The sequence below is a fragment of the Drosophila albomicans genome, chromosome 3 (genome assembly GCF_009650485.2).
Source record: "Drosophila albomicans strain 15112-1751.03 chromosome 3, ASM965048v2, whole genome shotgun sequence".
Classification (NCBI taxonomy): domain Eukaryota; kingdom Metazoa; phylum Arthropoda; class Insecta; order Diptera; family Drosophilidae; genus Drosophila; species Drosophila albomicans.
Genome location: NC_047629.2, coordinates 46592015 through 46615441, shown reverse-complemented (window position 1 = coordinate 46615441; position 23427 = coordinate 46592015). Strand labels below are relative to the sequence as shown.

Genomic DNA, 23427 nt, shown 5'->3' with positions numbered 1-23427 from the left:
GCGCAAACTTTACACAGCAACATCAGCAGCAACGTCTTTATCGCCATTGTTGTTGTTGTTGTCGTTGTTGTCAGCTTTGCTTCAACGCAGCTGCCTCATTAAATGGTCAACTTTATGCTTGTTATGATTCTTAATGTTGATGATTAAAGCAAAAGCAGCGTTGTTGCTTCTCATTGCTGTCATTTCCTGTGGCAGCAATAAATCATTTGCATAGCTGAAATTACATAAATAGTATCTGCCATAAATATTCAATAATCAGGCACATTTTCCACATGCTGCCTATGACTTGTTGTTATGTGCAAACGGCATCTAGGTAATAGAAAAGTTTAAGTTTAAACTGTTTTAAAGTAAGGTAGTTGATTTCACATTCAATAGAATGCAGCAACTTCTATAAATTTTCTGCCTAAACTTGTGCTAAAAAGGTGAAAATTTTGGTAATAATGATATAAACTCACAGTTGTGGAATACCTTGCTTACCGACTGTGGAAAAGGTAATGTGTGGAAACATTGTATGCTTAGATTGTTGTAGAGAGAACCTTCCTTGCTTTTGGAAAAAAGTAATGCTTCACAACGCTTTGCAAATTAACATAGACAACTATAGAAAACCTAGCTTACCAGTTGCTGAAAAGCTCAGCAATACTACAATGTTGTTTATTATTTTGTTGAATGAAACTTAAAAAAAAGCTATGTGTCTATATAGATCTTCAAAAGCTTATGTCTTATAATGATATTCATGCCTTGCATAGACAGTTTTGGCAAAGCCTTTCTTACTTGTTAAACATAAGGTAAAATCGAAGTTCTCTGCTGACAGCTTACGTAGACACTTGCAGAAAACCTAACTTACCGGGTGGTGAAAAGTTCAGCAATGCTATACAATTTTGATGTTTAATAATTTCTTGGATGAAGTATAGTAAGTTTAATTTTATATCAAAACAAGTGTCTACTGTTACTCTGAAAATTTTGTTGGTTTATATTTTATTGATCGAAGTCTCTTTTATATCCTACTACATTGACTTCTAAGGAAAACCTAGCTTACCTGGTGATGAAAAGGTCAGCAGTGCTAAAACATTTTGTAGTCAATATTTTGTAGGATGAGTTATAGAAGGTCTCTTTTGATATATCATAATGATGTTGTTGTTTATTTTATTAGTCTCTACTGATATATCCTAATGTTCCTACTGTTGGTCTAAATAGTCGTATAATGTTTACATAGACTGTTGCGGAAAACCTGCCTTAACCATGTGCTGAAAAAGTCAGCAATGCTATAATTTTGTTGGTTAATGTTGTTTTGGATGAAATCTCTTTTATTTTCTAGTATTTCTACTGTTACTCTAGACAATCGTATAATGTTTACTTTGATTGCTATGGAAAATCTGCCTTACCGAGTGCTGAAATGTCTGTCGGTAATGTCTGGCCGTGCATTTGCTTACGAGGGTGACAGATGGCTATGACAAACTTTACCTTAGGCTATGTGAATGCACTCAAGCATGTGTGTATTGCACATGTTTGTATGTGTGTGTGTGTGTAGTCTCTTTATAGTGCTGTGCTTAGGCGGGCGCACATAATTTGCCTAGCACGCCCAGAAGTATGCAATCAAAATGGTTTTAATTGATTTTAGTCGACGTCGCGTCGCTTCTCGTCGTCGTTTGCCTCTAAAGTCAATGACTGCTTGCCTGAGCGAACACTCACACACACACCAACACACACACATACACATGCGTAGCATATACTCTAATGCTTGACAACTCACATAGAACTCGCAGGCTCAACTTGGCAAATTCTAAATTGCATAAATTTATTTCTTGCCTCGTTTGCCGCCCCATTTTCTATTGGGGCTGAGGTTTTCGGCCTGTCGCCCCCCGCATGCCACGCCCACCTGCCTGCAGGCCATTTGTAAAATTGATTACGCGCATAAATTGAAGCAGACGAGCGACGACGATATCAAAATGTTGCCACAGGGGTTGCAAGAGGACGAGGAACAACCTCCAGTCTCCTCTCTCTACGTTCGTTTTTTTAGGCTAGTTTCAAATTGAATTTCATTCAGTTTTACGTAAAAACATATTGCACACACACATATGTACATATACATATATACAATTTATGTAATCAAATTCAATTTGCTTTAATTGTGTTTGTTGTAGTTTCTGTCTTCTGTCTGCGCTCCCCAAGCTATTTGTCAATTAACAACAGCGAAATGTTGCAATTAATGTTGCGTATTGTGTGGCACACCCAATACACACACACACAGACACATTCCTAGAGCCCATCATCATCGTTATGTAAGGGATATATATTGGTGACTCCCGCTGGTGTGCTGCGAGCATTGTCCTGCATTGGCTGGCATAATTACCTCAGTTGGCCGCCTGAAACATTGCGAATTACGCACCATTTGTGTGAGCCACACTCATATGTGAGAGGTGTGAGGAGAGGGGAAGGGGGACGATGGACAGCTTACATAACAGGCGACAAATGCGTCGAAATCGTATTCCAGTTATGCAATCATTGAGTGCGACAACGAAACTCTTGATGTGTCGCCTGTGTTTTCACACCCGCATTTTGGGTTTCGGTTTGGGGTCATCAACACCGAGAGACAAAGACAAAGAGAGAGAGAGAGACTGCGAGACAGTCGGACAGAGGTAATCAAAATGATGCCACTACACAACCAAACAACACAACACACAGCAGATAGATAGATAGAGTATCAACAATACAAATTACTAATTTACATTGCACAAATGTGATCGCCTGCTGCCCCTTTTGACAGGATATATAGCATACGTAATAAGCATTGATTATGGACCGCAACAGCAGCAATTAGTAATTGAACAGTTTAAGCAGTTTGTTTAATTGACAATTGTTGCGCTTGTTGTAAGCGGTTTAAAACGCGTGCAAATCGCGTCAAATTTAAATGCAATTTGTATTGCAAAGCAAATTTAAACAAGTAGGAAGTGTGTGCAAGTGTGGATGAGTTAGTTCGATTAACATCTCTCAATAAAAGAAAAAACAATGCAGTATTGCCATTTAAATATACCAAATTAATATACCTAAGAAAATACTGAAATATACCGTATTGTATATTTGGTATATCGATAATAATAAAAGCAAAACAATGCAGTATTGTAATTTAAATATACCAAATGTATATACTGAAAAAATACTGAAATATACCATAATGTATAGTTGATATATCGCTAGTAATAAAAACAAAGTATTCCAGTATTATCATTTAAATATCCCGATAAAATACTAAAATATACCGTGCTGAATATTTAGTATATTGGTAATAATGAAAGCAAAACAGTGCAGTATTGTCAAATATACCGAATAAATATACCGAAGTAATACTGAAATATACCAGAAAGTATATATGTATGTTATATTAATAATAATAAAAGCAAAACAGTGCAACCTTGACATACGTTGAAATAATACTGAAATATATAATATCATAATGTGTATTTGGTATACTGATAAGATTAAAAACAAACTAGTACAGTATTGTCATTTAAATAACCGAAATTAATATACCGAAAGGATATACCATATTGTATATTTGGTATATTGATAATAATAAATGCAAAACAGTGCAGCATTGTCATTTAAATATACCAAATTAATATACCGAAGCAAACACTGAAATATACCATATTGTATATTTGGTATATTGATAATAAAAGCAAAGGAGTGCAGTATTGTCAAATATACCGAATACATATACCGAAGTAATACTGGAATACACCAGAAAATATATGTGTGCTATTAATAATAATAAAAGCAAAACAGTGTATATTTGGTATATTGATGAGATTATAAACAAGACTGTACAGTATTGTCATTTAAATATACGAAATTGATATACCGAAAGGATATACGATATTGTATATTTGATATATTGATATACCAAAACAAAATTATAAAGTAACCCCTTACAGTCTCTCAATATCGCAGATATAAAAATGTTATATTATATTTCTTAATTTCTATTGGCTGTGGTAATATGTTTAAACAGAAAAGACATTCTTTTTCTTTGCACATTTTCACTTCCTTTCTTTCAATATATGTACTTTGAAAAAAATCAAATAAAATGTAAAGTTGCGCCTCAGCACTTAAAGAGCAAATCAAATTATTTAAAGAAATGCGCAAAAAGCTGAAGAGAGTGAGAGAGTTCAATGAACGGACGACAACCAGGAGCTGGCAAAGCTGTTGATGGGGATTGGGTAAAAGAGGGGCGGATGTGTGTTGAGGGCGTGGCAGACGACGGAACAAGTTCGAGTCACTTTTGAGGCCCAGAGGCGAAAGGCAAAAAAAAAAGTGGCATGATGATGAAACAGTTTCGAGAGTGAGTTTGAGTTTGAGAATTGAATTCCTTGACTGCTGCCGATGCTGCTGCTGCAAAGGTGATGAGTTATTCGAAAAGCATGTGCAAAAGTGTCAGAAGAAATCAAATGAGATTAAAAGCCAGCAGTCGCCACTTACCAACTGCTGCATCAAAAACTAAAAAAAAAAAGGGATAACACAATCTTTTGGTTAGTGTGGAAAATACACGAGGCAGCTGTGAATGGTCTTTTCTCACTCTCTTCTCTCTCTTTTTAGTTGGTTATAGTATTGTGGGATGAGTTGGGACCCTCGGGCGAGGACTGCTTACAGTAACCGTTCAAATACGGAGGCCAAAAAACTGTCAAGTTGAGAAACTTTCCAATGCCAAATAGCAATTTGAACTTTTCGATTCCGATTCCAATTCGTTGCCATGCGATTCGCTTTTGGCTGCTGCCTTTTTGCTTATCACGTGCCAAGCGGACATTGGTGTCTGATTTGATTTTTGCAGCTGCTATTGCCACGCCTCCCTCCCTTCCCCCTTCCATGCCACCCACCTCTCTACCAGCAGAGCTAACGTGCGCTGAGCTGGTCGTCAACACTTGAGCACGAAGTGCACCTGAACAACAAAAAGCACAAAGCAAAAGTCCGGAATTGAAACCAAAAAAGTAATTTCCAATTGTGCAACAAAAGCGTTGATGATTATTATACCCTGCAGTAGGAAGAGCAAAAAGGTAGCTTGCAAAGAAATATTTGTAAGTTAGAGATACTCATATGTAATGAAAGAATTGAAGTGAAGCAGTTGAACCGAGGACCTCAGACCATATAAAGAATGATCTGCGACAACTCTACTAACAGAGCTATGAGCGAAAGCAAGGATGTCAATAGATTAAAGAAATCTAGTATTTTTTATGTATATTTTGTCATTTTAACACTCAATCAGTATTAATATAATATTGAATTCATATGTAAAAATCTATCTAGTATTTTTGATATATTTTATCATTTTAATACACAAACTGTATTAAAATAATTTTGAATTTTTAAATCAATCTTGTATTTTTGGGTGTAACTTGTCATTTTAATACTTAAACAGTACTAATTTAATTTTGAATTCATATATTCAAAATTTAAAATTATAATACTCAAACTGTATTAAATTAATATTAAATTTTAAAATCAATTTAGTATTTTTACTATATTTGTCATTTTAAAACTCAAGCAATATTAATTTAATTTCAAATGCATATATCAAAATCATTTTAGTATTTTTGGTATATTTCGTCATTTTAATACTCAAACGGTACTAATTTAATATTGAATTCATAGGTAAAAATCAATCTAGTATTTTTGTAATATTTTGTCATTTTTTTTAATGTTGTATTTTAAGCCGTTTTAGTATTTGTGGTATATTTTGTCATTCTAATACAGAAATTGAAATTGAATTGTGAATTCATATTTCAAAATCAAGCCGAATAAGATTCATCTTTTCAAGTATTTTTCTTAAAAAATTTGCAAAATGTATTAATATACAGGGTATTCCTCAGTCATTCCCTGCCACTATTTCCATTTTACTGAAATCAATCAAAAGCAAAAAGCAGCAATGATTTGCTACAGTTTTCACATTGCGTGCACAAATTGACCAACTCAAATTTACGGACAGACCCTACAACAGCAACAAAATAAGAAAAAAGGGAGAATGATCTTTTAGGATTTCATCATTTGTGATGGTTGCTTGGGTAATTATCATTTAGTTATGGCACTTTTTCTGATTCTGGTTTCTTTACTCGACTCGACTCCAAAGACGAGACACGCACATGATAAATGATTTTCCATTAACTGGCATTGGAAAAAGCAACAAAGCAACGCAGGCAACAGCTACGAACATCAAACAGGACAAAGCCAATATACTAAGCAAGTCCACATGCTGTGCAAGTGTGTGTAAGAGTGTGTGTGTGCAAGTGTGTGTGTGCTGCATTTGTCATCCATCATCAACGTTAGGCGATGACTCCCTCTTCAGCTATTTTGTCCCTCCATTATCAACTGTCTACATCAGCAGCAGCAGCAGCATCAAGCATTCCGAATTATTTGTCTAGTTTTTCACATTTTTCTTCAATGTTTTTCTCTGGCCATCGCTTTAAGGCGCACAGATTTGTTTAACCCAATTTCAAATGAAAAGCGTAAAGATGGAGCACCGCTGGCCATTTCATTCCACTTGGAACTTCAAGTTGATTCTCTTCGTCTCGGTAACTTGATGCTCTTTTCCCCTCCCCCTTCTCCACTTCTATTGATTCCTCTAAGTAAGAAAAGAACCCATCAAAAAAAAAAAAAAAAAAGGCAGACCACGAACTGACCCGACGGCCGACGTTTGATTTTTTCCCAGATTTGATAGATGACCATAAAATATTAATGTGTGCTCTCTCGCTGTGATGTGCATGTGTGTATATATTTGAATTCTCCTCTGATTTGACTTTGACTTCAAGGTCTTTTTCTTCTTTTGAACCACGAAATGGCGCAGTTATTGTAAAGAAATACGATGCTAGTTTCACTTGAGTACCATGCATCGCATCGATTGATGGATTTAAATAGATAAGTGATGGATTCAAAACGTACACATAATATGCTTATTGAAATAGTATTGGAAGAAATTGCTGCATTAGTAACAAAAGTGTAGTAAAATCGATTACTATTAGAAATGGAAATAGAAATGTTCAGAGCATAAACTAATTTTATTTGAAATTCAGTAACAAAATAAATAAACTAATCTTATTGCAAATTGAACTATTGAGTAACAAAATAGAAAACAATGAAATTTGAAAGACACAAAGTATAAGAAAAGCTTTATCAAAGTTTTTAATGTGTGTTCAAAAGAAGTACAATATATGCTTATAATAATAAGTTAACCAAGTTGAAGCTGCAATAAAATAATCTACTTACTTAAAAATGGTTTTCAAAACACAAAGACAGATAGATAACTTATATGTAAGACAAAACAAATTGGTTGAGGAATTTGCAAATAACATGTGAATTTTTTACGGCTGAGTAAACAAATTGCATCAAAAATAATCGAATTTTTGTTGAAACAATATTTGAAATGTAACCATTAGTGTTGTAATTTAGTTTATTCAGAGTTTTATTGATATAATACAAAGTATATAAAGTTTAGTGCAATTCATTTGCATGTAGAGTGTCGAGTTCATAACTTAAAAGAGACTGACTACTTAAAAGATGAGAATAACGATATCCATATCTATTCTAAGGTTGTCAGAACATATCTAACAATTAGTTTTTGAAATAATGCTTAACAAAACTAGGGAAACAATCAGGTAAACAGTGCCTTGAACTAGATATCTCAAAGAGTTATCTAAATATAATATTTGAGAAGAATGAAATACAATAATAATAGTAAATGGATGTGTCTGTAAAATAATACAAAAATGTAGGACAAACTGCAGCAAAGAATTTTGTTAGAAATAATATTTAATATTTGTGCATGAGAAAGTAAAATATTAAGTAACCAAACGGCAAAGAATAAATCAAAGGAATAACGAAATATTAAACTACTTTATGTGGAACTGAGAATCTTAAATAAACATTTTATGTTTCAATAGATTGTCGCATATATTCTTATACAAATAAATATAGGAAATTTACAATTGCTGTACAATAATCGCCTTTAAAAACACAGAGAGACAGTGCAAACAAATTAATTCTCTAAAAAATAAAAAAAAAAATATTTGTGCAAACAAAGAAGAAATAAATATTGACCTATTTTACGTGGAACTGAGAAATTTAACTAAACATTTTATGTGTTCAATAGAGATACAAAATATTCTTGTTATGATAAATCTTACAAATTTACGCTGCTGTAAAATAATCTTCTTAAAAACATAGCAAGCAAAAATAATGTCTCCAACAAATCAAAACCAAAAAAAAGTAGGTTGCAAATATCGTCTGAACTATTTATTGCCAAGAGTAAACAAGAGTGTGAAGAAAACTATCTGTCTAATGGAAAGGTTCCTTTGAGTCTGTTTCTGTTTTGAAGTGATTGCTTTATGGGGCTCGTAACACTTTTGCTACTGCTGTTTAGAAAGCGAATAAATCAGGCTTAAGCGACGAGCGAAGACACTTTGTATAATCAACTCATTATCATTAACAGGCTGTGGAGCTGCCATTAGACATGCAAATTGCTGAAGCGAGCGCCTAAAAGTAGACTACAAATATATATCCAGTTGATGTGTAAGAAGAGGGAGGAAGAGGGGAAGGGAAGGGGAAACGGATGATGAGTCATCTGCACGCACAGCGATTCAATCCAATTCGTAGAGCAATTTGCCATAATTTGAACGCTTAACTACGGCTGCTAAGATTTACGGCAGCCAACTTTTCATAGATAAAAATGTAGATGAAGATGGTAGACAAGGACGAAGGACGTTGAAGGAGGAGAAAAACTTGCTGCTGCTGAAGGGCTAACAAGAAGAAGAAGACGAAAAAAAACAAACGCAGAAAAAAGATGCTGCGTAAAAACGAAAGCCATAACAAAAATATTTTTCGGCTGCAACTTCACAACGCAGACAGCATAGAGAAAGGGAAGAGAGGAGGAGGAGGAGGAGGAGAAGTGACCGAGCAAGGAGTGAGTCAGACAGACGGCGACAAAGACGTCGTCGCCCTGCGTTTTTCGGGCCCAGACATTCGCACTTTTTGGCCATGGCCAATGGCATCATAAAACTCTATCTAAGCTAATGTTGTTGCTGTTGTTCTTGTTGTTGTTGTTGCGTTGTGTCTCGAGCTGTGACGCCTGTGCGTCGACAACGTTGTTTGCGTTGTTTGCAGCTCAGCACGCACTTGCCACAAAGCACGAGGCAAGCATAATGCGAGTATGAACTCAACTCAACTCAACTCGACTCGTCTGCGTCTGTTGTTTGACCTTTTTGCGTTACTAATTTACAGCGTTTATCAATTGACAGAGAGCGACAGAGAAATATAGTTAGCAAAAGGATGAAGGAGGAGGAGAAAAGGATCTCTGCATACTTCTAGGCGTTGTTGTAGGCTTTTTTTTTTTTGTTCAAGAGTGAGTTCATTGAACCCTTTTTATTTTGCTAGCGAGACGAAAACAATCAACATTTTGTGTGTGTCTGACTGTCGCAACTTTTGTCATGGACTTCTTTTGTTTTGTCCGCACACAGAAGAGCATTAAATGCAAAGTAAATTCCCATTCTCCATTTCCTTTACTCGACTTATCTACGTTTATTAATGCTGCATTTCTCATCTCTTTCTCTTTCATTTACAGGGCTGTCACAGATCCACGCGATGGTCGCCGCGTCGCACTCAAAAAGCTGCCAAATGTGTTCCAATCTTTGGTCTCATCCAAGCGCGTTTTCCGTGAGCTCAAAATGCTCTGCTTTTTCAAGCATGAAAATGTAAGTTGTGCACACATTATTTACATACTTATATACATATATATATTGAAATGCCATTGCTGCACATTTAATTACGCGTCGCGTTTATGACATTAAATTTAATTAAAAAAAAAAAAAAATACCCCCTATTCGATTACTTTTGTGGTGGGCAGTGAAAATATTTTCACAGCCTTTGCACAAATATTACGCATACGTAGCGTACGCTCGACTGAGTTTGTTGGATGAAGCTTCCAATTTCAACTACTGAGTTTGTTTCTTTACAGGGTATCTTTAAGTTTCGTATGTAGTTTTATTATCAATTATTACTGTCCGCTTATTTTTTTGTTCGCATAATTGTAACTCTCAAAGGTTGTCATGGCTCTGGTAGCTATAACCAGCTCGCAATCCGCAAATAGCTCTCTCTCTCTCTCTCTCGCACATTTATTGCCCTTCGACTGGTTATTGCTGTCAGACAAGTGTCGCTTATGCGCTCTGCAATTATTGTCATTAATTAAACGTTGCACGTACAAATGAAAAATGCTAAAGAACTCTTAAGGCTCAACTCATTAACGCTAAATTTGGCGTGTTGCAGAGCACAAGCTTTAAAGTAACGAACTTATTAAGTACGATAAATATTTTCAATTATTCAATTTCCTTATTTCGCTATATTTTACAATTTCGATCTTTAAACTTCTATTTCACAATATTCGTTTAGTATCGATAACGCACATATGTAGGTGGCGCTAATCGATGTTCTAACTTCTCCTCATCGATATTTGCATTTCTTAAAAGTTGAGTAGTGCGTGCCGATTAAGTGTTGTGTAGTGTATAAACACAAAACGTATAATAAATAAAGCAACTCCACAAAAAAGGTTCTGCATCTAGGTTATTGCTGCCAGCATTAAAATCATTTTGCGGTCGCGTTTTTGCATTTGCATTTTGTGTGTTTGCTTCCACTTCCTCGCCTATGGCCACACTGAGTCACACTTTTGTAACAGATTTCAATATCTGCTAAGCTGCAATTGTAAATGTAAAAGAGGGAGAGAGAGAGAGAGAGCGAGAGAGACTATCAGCTGAGTGTGACAGTTGCGATTCAATCACTCAAAAGCACTAATTAACTCATTCATATTCATTGCACACAGCAACTGCTGCAGTTGCACAGATTTCAGCAGCAGGCAAAAATCTATAGCTAAGCTGCAATCCCCTCGCTCCGCTCCCCCAACTCTCTGTCAGTTGCCAGTTTGCCACACACACACACAAAAGGCTGTCATGCAAAATTTATGACAAACAAATTTTATGCACATAAAATGAGATATCCGACAACAACAACAACAGCAACAACAAAATGCAGAGCGAAACTGTCTGAAAACTGCCCAACATTTTGTTGCATGCAAATTTGTTAACACAGGCAGACAAAGCGACAGACAGACAGACAGAGATAGAGAGGGAGGGAGGGAGACAGACAGCTGGACAGGAGGCCACAAAAAGCCAACTGGCAGCAAAATGGCAAATGTAAAAGAAATATTGTTGTGCATATAACATTTAGAATTATTAATAAAAAGCAACAAAAGTATTACATGCCAGAGCGAGAGGGAGGGAGGGGGAAGGGTGGCAGGTCGACAGCTGCTTTGTGCTGATTTTATGGCCAGTTTTATGTGACTTTGTGGCGATTTGCCTTAATTTATTTATCTCTGAGCACGTGCTCCACGCGATCTCTGATTGAGAGAACCTTTTTGTTTTTTTTTTTTTTTTTGTTGGCTTTTTTGTGGCAGCTAAAATGTCAGCCGAAGCCAAGTTATTAGTGGCAAATTCATAATATAAGCTTGGAACACACATGTTGTCACAAAAAAGATTGCCACAACAAAATGTCACGGTTCAGCAGAGAACGAAGGAGAAGCAAGGTGGAGAAGATTATGTAATATAATAAAAAGACGCGACGCTTCCCACACTCACACACACATGGAAATTATCAACACCTTGCCCAATATGCAAATGCAAAATTTCTATTAATATGCAAAATGCTGTATGAAATAAAAAGAGGCGCGACAATTATTGTTGTTGTTGCTGTTGCGTGTCTGCTGTTGGTTTCCTGTTTCAATTGCATTTTCATTTCCTACATGCAACAACCTCATCGTCGTCGTCGGCGTCGTCGTTGTCATGTCAAACAAGTGCAGTCAACCCAAGTGGCGAGGCCTTTGATAGGTGTGACCAGCATCAAGTTAGAAGCGAAATGCCAACCCCATTGTAGAACAGTTTTAGCTTTAGAAATGTCATGTTCGCTGTCTATCTGTTTTCTTGCTTCTTTTTTTTTTGGCGTCTTTCTTTTCTGCCGCCTGTGTTAACCTGTCGCGCTCTTCGTGCTTTACACCAATTTCCTAACAATTCGCAACCCAAACACACACACACACTTATACACATTTGCTTGTCTGTTCTCATTCGTATTGTGGCTGACAGTAAAAGAATAAAGAGAAGAGGAGCAGAGCAGAGCAGAGAGAGACTGGCAATCGTCTCAATTGCTTGCACATTATATGGGCCAAGCATACAAAGTGTGTGTGCAGAGTGTGAGAGTGTGTGCGAATGTGCAATATACATTTTAACAAATCGCTGCAAAATGTTTTGCCCCATTATGCATTGTTGTTGTTGTTGTTGCTGTTGCTGATTTCAATTGCGAATTTCAATAAAAGATTTTGCAACGTACGTGGCGCACATTTCAAAAGCATTTCTCACATGCAGCCGCCGTTTGTCGGCTTTGATTTGCTTTTCCTCTTCTTCTTCTTCAGTCAAAACCCTCAACACACACACACTGAGACACACACACATGCATATGATTGTGAGACAGCCCTCAGCGGAAAAAGTAAAGTAAATGATTGAGTTTCGAGTTTGATGCCTGGCATCAATTGCATGCAAATTTTGTTATTATTTGCTTTTGGGCGCTTTTTTTGCCAACAAATTGCAATTGAAATGTCAATTTCATTTCTTGCCCCAATCTTTGATGGATGTGCGTTTCTTTGCCATTCGATTCGATTCGATTTTGATTTCGACTTTGTGTTCTATACACACACACAACACATCGATTGAAAGTCTTTTCTTCAGTCCGCAACTGATCTCAATTGAATTGTAGTGACTTGAATGACTGATGGCATGATGGAATGCTCAGCTTGCTCAACTTGATTGACAATCTGCTGCTCATTAGCTTATTGTCAGACAAACTGCAAGACTTATGGATTGATTGACTGATTGAGAAACTGACTTTGCTGGATTAAGTCATTTATGGGAAACTGATCTTAGATAATTCAAAACAATCTATGCTGATGGAGTTGTTAGTTGCAGATGGATTAAGTGATTGGAAAATAAATTTGGTTGAAAGAATTGTTCAACCATTCAAAGCTGATTGACTTGACTAATTTTAAATAATACAAAACAATCTATATTTTTTTGGGTTCGTAAGTATTTGATTGAAAGGTGATTAACTTTTTGTTGACTAATAGTATGCATATTGATTGATTGACTGATTGTACAACTCAAGTATTGTAATTGATAAAGTCGCTTATTTGAGTTAATGTCAGATTGGCAGATTGATTGGTTGAACAACTTGTCTAACCAATCAAACGCGATTGACTTGCTAATTGATTGAATGATTAACTTCTAAACTGGCTCTCAGGTATTTAAAAGCAAACTTATCTCGTAAAGTTGTTAGTTGCTGATTGAAGAATAGATTAAAAGATTGATTGAAGTGATAAATTTGTTGTATACGGACTAACCTGATTTTAACTTATGAACTGATTGATTGATTGACTGTCTGTGTTCGATAAACTTATTTATTGAAAGTGTTCCAAAACAATCTAGTCTTAAATTTCTGATTGACAAAGTGATTAGCAGTTTGAGTACTTCAATAGCTTGTTTAATCAATCAAAACTGATTGATTGCCGTTAACAGTCTAACTTAGCATCTTAGATTTCCTTAATGATTTACTACCGAAAAAGTTACCAGCGGACAGAATTAAGCTTTTCAGACTGACAGCTTAACTTTAGATGTGATCTGCTTTAGAAGAATAACTTCCTGTATTTCTTGGTAATTTCATTAACTAGCTGATTGCTTTTCAATGCCGCAGAACAGATGCTGTTCAAGCCTAATCTCACGCTACCAGCGATGACACCTGGTCAAAAAGATGCGATAGGGTTTAGCTGGAAAGCCGGACAAGATTTCGAAGCGAACTCTGGGAGATTTCTCAGCAAGTGAAGGCCAACAAAGCTTGATGTCCAAGTGTCTCGAGTGGCAACAACAAGAGGCAATAGCAATAGCAATAACAATCTTAACAAATTTGTTGTTGTCGTTTACGACAAGCAGCTGACAAAATGTTTTACAAAACTCTGCGGCGCTTTAATTAGTCAGCAAACAAGTAGAGAACAACAACAACAACATCATGAAAATCGTTGTGAAATGTTGTCAGCAGCTGGCTGCAATTTTTAGCTAGAATTTAAGCTTGTGTGGAATGAAAATGAAGCAAGCAGCGAAGCAGCAACAAAAACACTTTTGCTTTTGTTTTGATGCGACTTTTTTTTCTGGGTTGTTGTAGTTGTTCAGCCGCTTGAAATTCACATGAAATGTTTTAAAGACAAACGCAACGCAAGAAAAGGGAAGAGAAACGAAGTTGTGAGGTTGGGCAACAAAGGCGGCCGCAGCTGTTGCAAGTTGCAAGTTTTCTAGTTGCACCTCGGCAAAAGTTGTTGTCTAAGTTGTGTTGCCACAGCTAGTAGTTGCTCCTGTGGCAACTAGTGTGGTATTATTACACACCTAGTTGCAAGTTCGCTCTTGTGGCAACTCCCGAAAACCTTCGAAGACGCAACGCTGCCAAGCCAAGGACAGTAGTCAAAAGCTTTCGATATATAAGTGCATAAATTTAGTTTTTGATTGCTGCAGCCGCAACCACAGCGAAATGTTAATTAGCTGCCTGCAACCCAAGTGAACGACGCACGTGTGAGGCCAGTTGCAACAGCAACAACAACAACAGTTGCAACAAATTATGTACGTAAAACAAGCGAGCAACCGAAGCCACTTACTAACTTGAAGGTTTTTGGCATACGCTGCCAAAAAGGTTGCACAGCTTAGTGATAAATTATGTTTTATTATAGTTAGTGCTTAAAAAGTTTAATATAAAAAGAGGTATACCTCTTAACTATGTTTAACAAGCTACTAATATCCTTTTTGAATATATGGCAACCCTGCAAAAATCGGTATTATAAATCAATTATAGATTGGTCACACTTTTATGAGTTTGCTTCTTCTTGCAAACTTCTAACTTGTGCAGAAATATAAAATAACGTAGAACATAACATACTTAAATCGATATTTTCATTCAATAAATATAATATTTAAGGTTCTATTTATAATCCTATTGATCTTCTTTTTAGTCATTCAAAGAGTAGTAATAGAAATCTGTCAAGTCTTCAAAAATCAAACTTTTTAGACTGTCAAAAAATATAATATTTAAGGTTCTATTTATAGTCATTCAAAGAGTAGTAATAGAAATCTGTGAAGTCTTCAAAATTCAAACTTTTTAGACTGTCATTATCTTCCTCCAAAATATTTAATTTGCATCGCAAGATAGATTGCAAAAAAAGTTCTAATTTATTGAAAAGAAACACTATAATCAATCCGTAATAAATATAATTTTTTTAACAAAAAACGTTTGCTCACAGCCAAGTATAAATAGCTTTTTAAAGTTAGCGTATCTGCCATTCGTTGTACAACGATTTTGTTGGCATTATGTTGTGTTAAGCTTGTGCAACCGCAAAGCGCACAAAATGCAGTCGCTAAATTGAGGCAACGTCATTGAAATATTAACAGAACTGCAGCAGCAAAAACAAAAACAGCAAAACAAAACAATTTCAGCGACTTGGCCAAAGACGAGGTTCGAACCCTCAAAGGCTAAACAAAAAAAAAACTGTTCGAGGCTTAGTCTGAGCGACTTGCAACTGAGGTTGCAACTGCGACTTTTGTAATCGCAACAAAACAAAACAAAGACGAAAATAACACACACAAAAAAAATACAAATAAAACTTTTGCCACTTAAGACACCGAGAGAAAGAAAGAGACTAAAGACTAAAGTCAGCGGCAGCTTAACGACTCGGCGGCACTTTTTGCCGTGTGTGCCACACGTTCCCCTGCAACTTCTTCGTGCCCCCAAAACTGTGTGAAAAGTACGCAAAATTGCTGAGCTGCTTTTTGTGGTCTTTTGCCGCCGTTGCCGACAGCAGACAGCGGGAAGACCGAAGCTAAACACTGGGGCAACATTGTGGATTGTGCAACATATTTTTGTGGTTTGTTTTTTTTTGTTTTTTTTTTTCGGCTGCCTCACGCATTCTACAGCACAACTTTGGCAATTTTCATATAGCATTGTGACTTGTTAAATGATATTGAAAATTGATTTTGAAATTTGGCTCAGCTGTTTGCTCGAGAGATTGCAACAAAAGGGAAGCTTGGTTGGTTGCAAAGGAAGTTCCTTCATCATTTTTCTGACCGCAAGCAAAATAAATCAGCGCTTGTCTGCGACTCAAGCTTTGGTCGCTGACTACGACTTCATCTCTCTCCCTCTCGGACTTCAAAATCGGATTGTGGCATAAACTGAGAAGCAAAAAAGAAAAAAAGGTTCCGGGCAGCAGCGAGACGCTTTGGCTCTGTCGACGCTTGTCTCAATGTCTGCAGAGTTCTTGGCTCTCGTCGTTTGTTGTGTTCTGCTGTCCATCAACTGCATGGCAGCTTCGTACCGTTTTCTTACTTTTTTTTTTATAGAGCCGTTGCCAGACAGACGGACGGACAGACAGACAGAAAGACAGACAATTGGACAAGTCTCCCCCGAAGCTGCTGCAGCTCAACCGCCAAACTCTCATCTCATCTCTCAACGGAGTGCAGACAGTGGCGTGTTTTGTATCTGCCGCTAAACATCATCAACGGGTCAACGTTGTTGTTGATGTTGTTGTTGTGGCTTTGGCTGTTGCTGTGGCTGAACTTTGTGGCATTTTAGTGCCTGGCAGCGACACTTAACATGCAACTAAATGGCGCATTTGATGCGCTGCGCTCCAAGCTTGATTTTTATTTTTATTTATATTTTATTGGAGTGCATAATTTATGATCTTACTAAAGATGAGGTTGCTGCCGCCGTAAGTTGCAAGTTGCAAGTTGTATGTCGGTGCATTGTCTTGCGAGATTTATGCACCTAATGCCAACCACATCCAATAAACGACACACTCTACATTGTCTCTAACAGCAGCAGCAACAGCAGTTGCATCTCTGTCAGCTTTGAAATTTATTAACCAACTTTATTTCTCCTCTTCATTGCAGGTGCTGTCAGCTTTGGACATTTTACAGCCACCACACTTGGACTTCTTTCAAGAAATGTATCCTTTTTTAAACAACAACAACGAAAATAACTTAAATTTATTAAAGTTGCACATTTTAATTGTTATCCGATAGTTGAAGCAGACTGAATGCTCAGTTGCTGCGGCTGCTCGTTAAGCAGCTTATGCCTGCAATCTAATCAAAATGCGGCAAAGATACAGATACTAAGAGGAGCTAGATACTTTTGCAACCTCAACTTTTTTTTTCCAGTCACAGTTGCACAATGCGTTGCCTACTTTTCGGGGCGCCTGACAACACGAAGCTATATTCAGCACTAAAAAGTTGCCACCCACTACCAAAAAATAAAGCCAAGCAACAACTTAATTGAAAAAGTTGAACGCAAACAAACAAACATAAAAGTTTCAACAGAGTGTCTAATATAGATAGAAATATGTTATGTATACTGCAAAATTGGTTTCCCTTAACTCCTTCTCGATTTTCAGCTATGTGATAACGGAGCTGCTGCAGTCGGATTTGCACAAGATCATCGTGTCGCCACAACATCTATCCGCCGATCACATCAAGGTCTTTCTCTATCAGATACTCCGTGGCCTCAAGTATCTGCACTCGGCTCGGATTCTCCATCGCGATATTAAGCCTGGCAATCTGCTCGTCAACTCCAATTGTGTCCTCAAGATATGCGATTTTGGCCTAGCACGTGTTGAGGAGCCCGATCAGGCCAAGAGCATGACCCAAGAGGTGGTCACACAATACTATCGCGCACCTGAGATTCTCATGGGCGCCAGTCATTATTCGTCCGCCGTGGATGTGTGGTCGGTGGGCTGCATCTTTGGCGAGCTGTTGGGCAGACGCATCTTGTTCCAGGCACAGAATCCGGTGCAGCAGTTGGAGCTCATCACCGAGCTGCTGGGCACACCGACCATGGAGGATATGCGCCATGCGTGCGAGGGAGCACGCAGACACATGTTGAGGCGGGCGCCCAAGCCGCCGTCGTTCTCGGTGCTCTACACGCTCAGCTCGCATGCCACACACGAGGCTGTTCACTTGCTCTGCCAGATGCTTGTCTTCGATCCGGTAAGTACCAAGAACTGAAAATGTTTAAGGAAGTCGACTTTGAAATACTTTGTATTTATTTTCATTCCGTGCGAAAACACTAATATACCGAAAAAATACTAAATTAGTCCATTTGGTATTACATTAAAAATAGTCAATAGACACAGCATATTATTATACTGGAAAAATACTGAAATATACCAAAATATATGTTATAAACCGGTATGTCAGTTGCAAATAAAGTATTAAAATACTTCAAAATACTTCAATTTCATTCAGAAAATACTATAAAGTTTAACATATTAATATACCGAACCAAATATTGAAATATACCAAAAGTTATGCTAAGTAATCCGATATACCAAACAGCTAAATTATAGTAATATACCAATAATATATTGAAATATAACACATTTTATAATTGGGAAATTAAAATACATTCATGCATTCAAAATATACGATAGAGTATATCAAAGAGTATAATAATATACCGTATAAAATATACTATAGAGTTAATATTGAATTACATCAAAAGGATTATTTCGTATATTTTATTAAACCAATCAAATACTGAAATTTACCACATTTTATAATTGCAAACCGATATACGAAAGTATAATAACATATCATGGAGTATAATAATATACCAAGCCAATATACCGAATCAGATACTGAAATATACCAAAAGGTATATTTCCTAGTCCGATAATCCTGAAAAATATAATAATAAACGCATACTGAAGTATAATTGGATAACCGATATACCACTGCATACAAAATATACCATACAGTACAAATTGTACTATTTTGTTAATCAAAGCCATTAGGCGCAACACCTACAAACCTTATACAATTATTTCTTCGAATACTTCCTGCTGTCTGTTACATTCATTTCTTGTTACAAAAGTTGTTATAAAAAGTTGCCAGCTTCTAACTAAAGTTTTCTTTTGTATGGCGTTTTGCAGGATAAGCGCATTTCGGTGACGGATGCCTTGGCGCATCCGTATCTGGATGAGGGTCGACTGCGCTATCATTCGTGCATGTGCAAATGCTGCTTCACTACCTCGGCTGGCATGCGTCAGTATACGGCGGACTTTGAGCCATCGGCCGGACAGCCCTTTGATGATTTATGGGAACGCAAGCTTCCCTCAGTGCAGCAGGTGAAGGGTGAGTAACAAATGGCACACACCAAACTCAAAACTCCGCGATAAACTCATACGGTTTCTATCATTTTCTTTTTTTGGTTTTGCAGAGGAAATGCACAAATTCATTGCCGAGCAGCTGCAAACGGGACGAGTGCCACTGTGCATCAATCCGCAGAGTGCGGCATTCAAGAGCTTTGCCAGGTGAGTCGTTGTCCCACTGTAAATCAAGCTGCACGTTGCCTCCACTCCCCAGCTCCTTTAATCTCTCCCCTAAAGTTCCTGCTAAGCTATCACTCTCTCTCTCTATCTTTCTATGAATCTGTCTTTATAATTTGTTGTTGTTCCAAAAAATTCGTAATATGCTTTTCAGTTGGAAAGAAAAACTATCACTATCTCTCTTTGATTTCAAAACTAAAATTTGTTTTTGTCACTGCTTCGAGTCCGAAACTGTCCCAGCTCTCTATCTATCTATTTATCTCCATCTATCTCTATCTCTCTCTCCTCTATGTTGTTTATTTACTTACTCGAAATAATATAATATATAAACGATTTTAATTTTTGTTTTCTTTTTTTTTCTATCGTTTTTGTGTGTGTATTTTCGAAACAAAAAAAAAAAAACAAAACAAAACAAAACATCGATCGATCGATATGAAAATAATATGATATGATATTGATAAATGATTCTATTAAATTTAATTATTATATTTGCGTTGTTAAGCCAATGAGAATGAGAATATCTACTACTACTACTCGTACTACCACTACTACTACTACCACAACTTGCACTGCTGCTCCTGCCGCTGCCGCTGCTGTTGCCGCTGCTGCCGCTGTCGCTGCTGCTGCTGCCAACCTCTGCCGTTGTCGTTGTCGCTGCCACTGCTGTTGAAGAACAAAAGAAATACATGAAAGAGAGTGTACTAGGCGCGAACCAATAACATACATACCGTATATATCGAAAAAATACCAAAATATTGGTATATACCGACATAACGTATATATCAAAAATATACCAAATATTGGTATATACCGACATAGTATAAAGTCAAGAGCGATGAAGTCACAAAACAAACATAAAAAGAGAACTGCTGAAACAGAAATCGATATCGATACAGAAAAACAAAAAGGCAGTATGAACAATATACCAATACCTACCATAAAATACCATAAATCATATACCAATATCTCAATCAGATCGATCTAGTTGAATCGAATCGAATGTGGGGGAATCGCGGCAGCAGCAACTCGAAACTTCTCCCAAAGAGGCGCGATCTTGAAAAACTTTTAGGTCTGTTGATAAAGCGACTCTACATATTGCTACATTTGCTAAAACTATCATTTTAAATTTACAAAATATTATAATTTACATATGATTTAACACTCTACTTTTTTTAATTGATTTGATTTGTGTTCTTTACGTTTACAATCAAATGCAAATGTGTATAAAAACCTTAAATAATTTTAGTTTTACAAACATAACTAAAATCTCATAATTTTCCTTCTTGTTTATAAAACATTTAGTTTAATATTATTTTAAATGGGTTTTTTTTTTGCGTAAATATTTGTGTACATAAATGTTAAAAAACAAAAACAAAAAAACATCGCAATTCTAACTATCAAATTGTTTATAAATGTCATCAATTGGTCGTGAAATATGAAAAGAAGAAAACTGAAACTGAAAATATAAAAAAAACAAACAGCAATTGGCAAAAAAGCAAAAGAAAATTATACAAAAATTATCAACACTTTTCATTGACATTTTTAGTCAAATAATATACATATGATAAAAAAAATAAAAATAATAATAATTAAGAGTCCACCTAGTGCATAAATACTCATTCATAATCGTATTCCTCTCTCTCCATCAATTTGTGTTAATGTTTTGCAACTCATATACATAATACTATTATATATAATACCATTCATATATATTTCCCCCTTATATTGTGTACAGCATATATTATATATCAATTCTATTCATTAAACCCATTTTACACCTCCCGGATAACTTCTCAATTGACATAGCAAATGCACACATTAAACTTTACACAAAATACTCACTATTTAAAGTTCTTTATAAAGAAAACCCTGATAGATCCATTCGATCTTAAAATCTCTATAGTTTTCACTTCCTTTTCATGCATTTGTATCTCATTTGATTATCGAAAACAACACACAAATATCCCCCAAAATATAGCTTTAACACTTTGTTCAGAAATTAAGCAAACCCAAAAACACTGCCAGATCTATATATCAATATCAATATTAAATTTATGTATAATAAAATTACATTTCTTACAAAAATTAATTCAGTGCAGTTGAGCAGCAGTGACAATGGTCAAAAGTAGTCAAAAAAAACAAGAAAGAAATAAACGCTTGAACAACTTCCACTTGAAGATAATTTTAACTAAAATCCAGTAAATATATTCCTTTTTTTCGTTTTTCTCTTTTTTTGTTTTTGTTTTTTTCGAAATTCTTTTTTTTCGTAGTTTGTATAATTTTCATATATATTTTTCATTTTATGTGCATTTGTGTTTTACTGGGCTCAACATTATTTTTTTATTATTTGTTATTTTGTATGTATGTTTTTGTTGTTTGTGCTTAAAATATGCTATCTACGATTTTAAGTAACTCTATTTTATGTTGTAAATATGATAGTTTGTTTGGTAGAGCTTGCATGTACTTCTTCTTTCTCTATATGTAAAATTGTAAATATTAAATACCAATACGCTGATTATTAATTAAATTTTTATTCTATTCAAATCATCTAGTTCCACTGTGGCACATCCCTCGGAGCTGCCGCCGTCGCCGCATCAATGGGAATGACGGCAAAATGAGGCGATTGCTGCCTAAAATATGAAAAGCAACACAGCAACATGAACAATTTTTGATTACAACAGCAACAACACACCTGGAAAATTGAAATATTGGAAGTGCAACAGGAACTTCGCGCCAACTACCAAAACTCACTCAAAAACAAACTCAAAAAAAAAAAATTCGAAAAACAAAAACACACAACTTTAGCCACTTAAGCGACGCATTCTGTGAATGGCAAAAATGCTATTCACAGAACAAGGAGAAGGAGTAAAAGCAGAAGAAGAAGCAGAAGTAGTAGCAGTCGAAGCAGCAGATGAAAGGAAGAAACAACGGTTAAATTGAGAGCGCCGAACAAATTGTGTTTTTTGCGTGCGCAGTCAATTTAAAAGTTAAAGCATTCCACCACCGAAATGAATAAATGAAACGAACTAAAATGCAACAAAACAAACAAAAACAAACACAAAATACACACACACAACGTAACGTAACTCAACTGAAACTAGTCTAAAAATATATAAAAACGAAGGAAAAAGGAAAACGCAGCGGCAGAGACAACAAATTCGATGATAAACTACAAAAATTAATGGAACATAAACAACAACAAAAAAACAAACTACGCATATAAATTGTGGAAGGCGTATTACACAAAAAACAAAAAACTATTTGGCAACAAAGCAGCTAATTTGTTGTGCTTGACAAAATTGGTAAAAACGGAAAAACACAAAAAAACAAACGAAGTAGAGGATAGAGGATAGAAAAGAAAAAGGAGAAGGAGAAGAGTTAAGAGCAACTATTACTAAACAATGAAATTTTTGGTCTAAATAAGCAAATTACAAAAATGTTTTATGTTAAGCGCTTTAAATCTATGTAAATTAATTAGCAACTAGACTAAACATCCCCCCAAAAACAAACAAACAAAACATTTGCCACTCTCCACCAACCCCCCAAATGAAACTGACGTCATGTTCGTGTGCGAATATTGTAATAAACAAAACACAAAACAAAACATAAACTACAACTATAAAACTATAAATTCTAATTACAATTAAAAAGTGTGTAACAAATACAAATACACTCACACACACGTACAGAAATTTGTTTGCCAAATTTACCTCACACACAAATACACACACACAGACACACACTCACTTTAGAGAAACTCTACTATAGGAAAAACTCTCAATGTGTAGTGAAAAACTCTCAACTCTTTAGAAATTTGTGCAAATTAACAAAAGCGAATGCAAAAAGCTAAATTAAATTCATTTCAACACACATATATATTTATATTGTATTTGCGCTTCATGTTTGAAACTGGTTTCTCTAACTATGTGTAAAAAAAAGGGAGC

At 35.9% G+C, this 23427-nt stretch overlaps 1 protein-coding gene across 1 annotated transcript in view; it reads left to right on the top strand.

The window, feature by feature from the left end:
* LOC117567061 (serine/threonine-protein kinase NLK2) overlaps positions 1-23025 on the top strand; it is an 89532-nt gene extending 66507 nt beyond the window's left edge. Inside the window, 7 exon segments of the mRNA XM_034246786.2 lie at positions 9602-9731; positions 17052-17107; positions 17552-18143; positions 19088-19289; positions 19375-19468; positions 22036-22064; positions 22067-23025. Coding sequence (XP_034102677.2) covers positions 9602-9731; positions 17052-17107; positions 17552-18143; positions 19088-19289; positions 19375-19468; positions 22036-22064; positions 22067-22101 — 1138 coding nt within the window. The 3' untranslated portion in view covers positions 22102-23025.
* Positions 23026-23427: the final 402 nt, after the last annotated feature.